This window comes from Sesamum indicum, linkage group LG9, assembly GCF_026168435.1.
Source record: "Sesamum indicum cultivar Baizhima isolate 11 linkage group LG9, ASM2616843v1, whole genome shotgun sequence".
Classification (NCBI taxonomy): Eukaryota; Viridiplantae; Streptophyta; class Magnoliopsida; order Lamiales; family Pedaliaceae; genus Sesamum; species Sesamum indicum.
Window position 1 is genome coordinate 19255233 of NC_142665.1, and position 2885 is coordinate 19258117.

Consider the following 2885-nt stretch of genomic DNA (forward strand, 5'->3'; position numbering starts at 1 on the left):
AATCAATTTGATAAAATATCACGCAAGAAATTGTTGACTTATAGTGAAGAAGTAATACAAAGCTCCAAGAAGAAGAAGAGAAATCCAATTGGAATCCGCAGGCATGCAGAGAGTGTTTGGGCTCCACCTCCCACGTATTGGTTATTTTATATCCTCAATAAATTATATTTTACTCTTTTTTCTTTATTGCCAAACCTCATAATTGTCAAAAGTTATACAGTTGAGTGATGATCATAAAAACTTCTTGACTATAAATATATCAAGACACGGAAGCAAACACATAATTGAAACTTAGACAAACTGAAACATATTATACATCCCACTGATATTAAAGACAAAAACACAAAAAAGAAAATGAAGGAAAAGATCATCAAATATCCTTAATTAACCTAATTATATGTAAAGAGTAGGAGGTAGTCTTGGGGCGACAAGAACATCAAGTGGTGTGGCTTTCATGTTAGTCAATCCAGCACTCTCACTCATATCAACCATTTCATCACTCACAGTTGAGACCTCGAAAGCATGCAACAAATTAGCCAGTACCAAATGCAACATTTGCAGCCCAATAGTCACTCCAGGGCAAATTCTCCTACCTGCACCAAATGGTATCAACTCAAAATCATGCCCCTTCACATCCACATTTTTGCCTCTACTCAAAAACCTCTCCGGCTTAAACTCCAAGGCGTCGTCTCCCCACACGTTTGGATCACGATGTAACTTCCACAAGTTCACTATTAGCCATGTGCCCTTCGGGACATGGTAGCCTCCTATATGGCTGTCTTCGATGAACTCCCGTGTTCCTCCTATAGGGCCAGCAGGGTACAATCTCAAAGTCTCTTTGATGATGGCATTCAGATAGACTAGATTGCTGATATCTGAATTGTCTACTCGCCTTTCTCTCCCGACATGCTTGTCTAGCTCTTCTTGAGCCTTTTTCAGGACACGACGATTGTTCAGCAGGAGGGAGAGTGCCCATACCAACATGACCGTCGTGGTGTCGCTACCTCCACTGATCAAAACCTGGCCAAGTCGATTTAAATGAATTAAATTTTCTAGCTTTGAATTGGCTTATCCATCAATCTCCAAAAGGAGTTCTTTGATGCATAGAGTTCAAGTCGTGCTTAGCTGAAATTAACAGGTAACTTAGCTATATGATCAAGGGTGTTAAGGTAAACTCATAAACTCTTTAAATTAAATATCTTATAAGATGTTTTAAAACTTATAAATGTCGGAAGATGTTTGCTAATTTTTGTCAAAAAGATGGAGCTTATATGATTCAAAAATAAAATCTTGGCAGTTCATAAAATCCCTTTAATTAAAAAAGTAAGAATAGTTTAATTATTTTTAAAATTTAATTTCAATTTTGGACCTATTCTTAGTCATAAACTTGTCGATAATAACATTTTGTAACTTTCATATTCTTATTTTATTAAAATACTTAAAAAAATTATTTTAAAATAATATAATCCATCATCTAATAAATTAAAAAAATATTTTATGAAATATACAAACTTATAAAATATTTTAAATAAATTTAGCTGAACACCCTCATAGTTATTTGACAAACCACGCATGTTGCTTTGATGATGGTATCAGCATCATATTGAGTCTGAAGGTCCGCGCTTCGCACAGCTGACAGCATCACATCCATGAAGTCCTGCGGCTTCTGATTCTTGCCGGAATATTCCTCTTCCCTATGCTCCGCCAACCATCCTCCTACAATTCCGTCCATTTCCTCTGCAGTTTTCTTCATTCTCTTCTCCCATCCACCTATATCCAGCCACCCTAGATAAGGCATGGCGTCAGCTGCCACGAACACCCCCGCCAACTTGAAGAACTCCCTCAGTACCTGGTGGCACCGTCTCGTCTCCTCTGCATCGGCTCCAACGCCACAGTATCTCTTCCCCGCCACCATGCTGAGGATCACATTCAAAGTCAAGTCCCCGAACCATCGCTTCATGTCCACCAACATGCAGCCCGACCCGTCTCTTTTCTCTTCCCAGAGCTTATAAAGCTCGTTTACGGACTGCAGAGTTTCTGACACACGTACGTGGCTCAGCAGCTCAAGCCTGCGGCTTGAGAGCAGCTCAACCGAGGTCAGCTTGCGCAGCTCGCGCCAGTATGAGCCATATGGGGAGAACCCGAACATGGCGAAGTCGTAGCTCAAGTGTTTGGCAGCTCTGAAGTTTGGACGGGAAGAGATTGCCACATCGCGTGTGGTGAACAGTTCTTTGGCAAGTTCCCAGCTGCTCACGATCAGGACTCGGCGTACACCGAGACGGATGGTGAAAACAGGCCCGTATTTGTCGGCCAGGGCTGCTAAGTTGATGTGAGGAAGTCCGGCGGAGGTGCCGCCATTCATGAGGTGGAGATGGCCTGTAAAAGGCCTCGCGCCGCCAGCTTCAGGTGGCGATTTGGATTTTTGGGTTGATAGCTTAGCGGACCTTGAATACAGGAGGTAATAGTAGAGAAGAAGAAAGAAGGTAATGGCTGCATAGAGGGCAGAGCTGAATTCCATAGCTATGGATCGATGGCTGTGCCGTTAGAAACAGCCATCTATTTATAGCTTGAGTGCAGAAGACCATAAGTTTTACTTTTTTACAGTTAATGGAACTAAAAGTAATAACTCCATAATCAATGAGATCAAAAATGTAAAATTTTAATGGTCACGTGCTAAGCATGTGCTATTTTCTACTAAATATTTAATGAAAATGTGCTACAGACCAAAATCAAAAGTGAGAATCCGTACACAACCAATGGGACCAAAGTGAAAAAATCCTAAATTACTAGACCGAAAATGTTGTTTCTTCCAATAATACTCTTAAGTTGATTTTCTTTTATTTTATTTTCTTTCTTTCTTTTTTGTTTTTTTTTTAATATGATAT

The 2885-nt window shown here is 40.1% G+C and overlaps 1 protein-coding gene across 1 annotated transcript; it reads right to left on the reverse strand.

The window, feature by feature from the left end:
- Positions 1–275: 275 nt before the first annotated feature.
- LOC105178082 (flavonoid-6-hydroxylase) lies at positions 276–2538 on the reverse strand. The gene is made up of 2 exons (XM_011101440.3): positions 1568–2538; positions 276–1020 (listed from the first exon to the last, which is right to left on the reverse strand). The coding sequence occupies exons 1-2, from the start codon at positions 2516–2518 to the stop codon at positions 394–396; spliced, it is 1578 nt and encodes a 525-aa protein (XP_011099742.2). The 5' UTR covers positions 2519–2538; the 3' UTR covers positions 276–393.
- Positions 2539–2885: the final 347 nt, after the last annotated feature.

Bases quoted from the DNA above. Each gene is read 5' to 3' on its own strand.
- LOC105178082 (XM_011101440.3), bottom strand. From the start codon at position 2,518: ATGGAATTCAGCTCTGCCCTCTATGCAGCCATTACCTTCTTTCTTCTT. The intron at 1,021-1,567 runs GTTTGTCAAATA...CGACTTGGCCAG, and splicing joins TCATCAAAGCAACATGCGTG to GTTTTGATCAGTGGAGGTAG.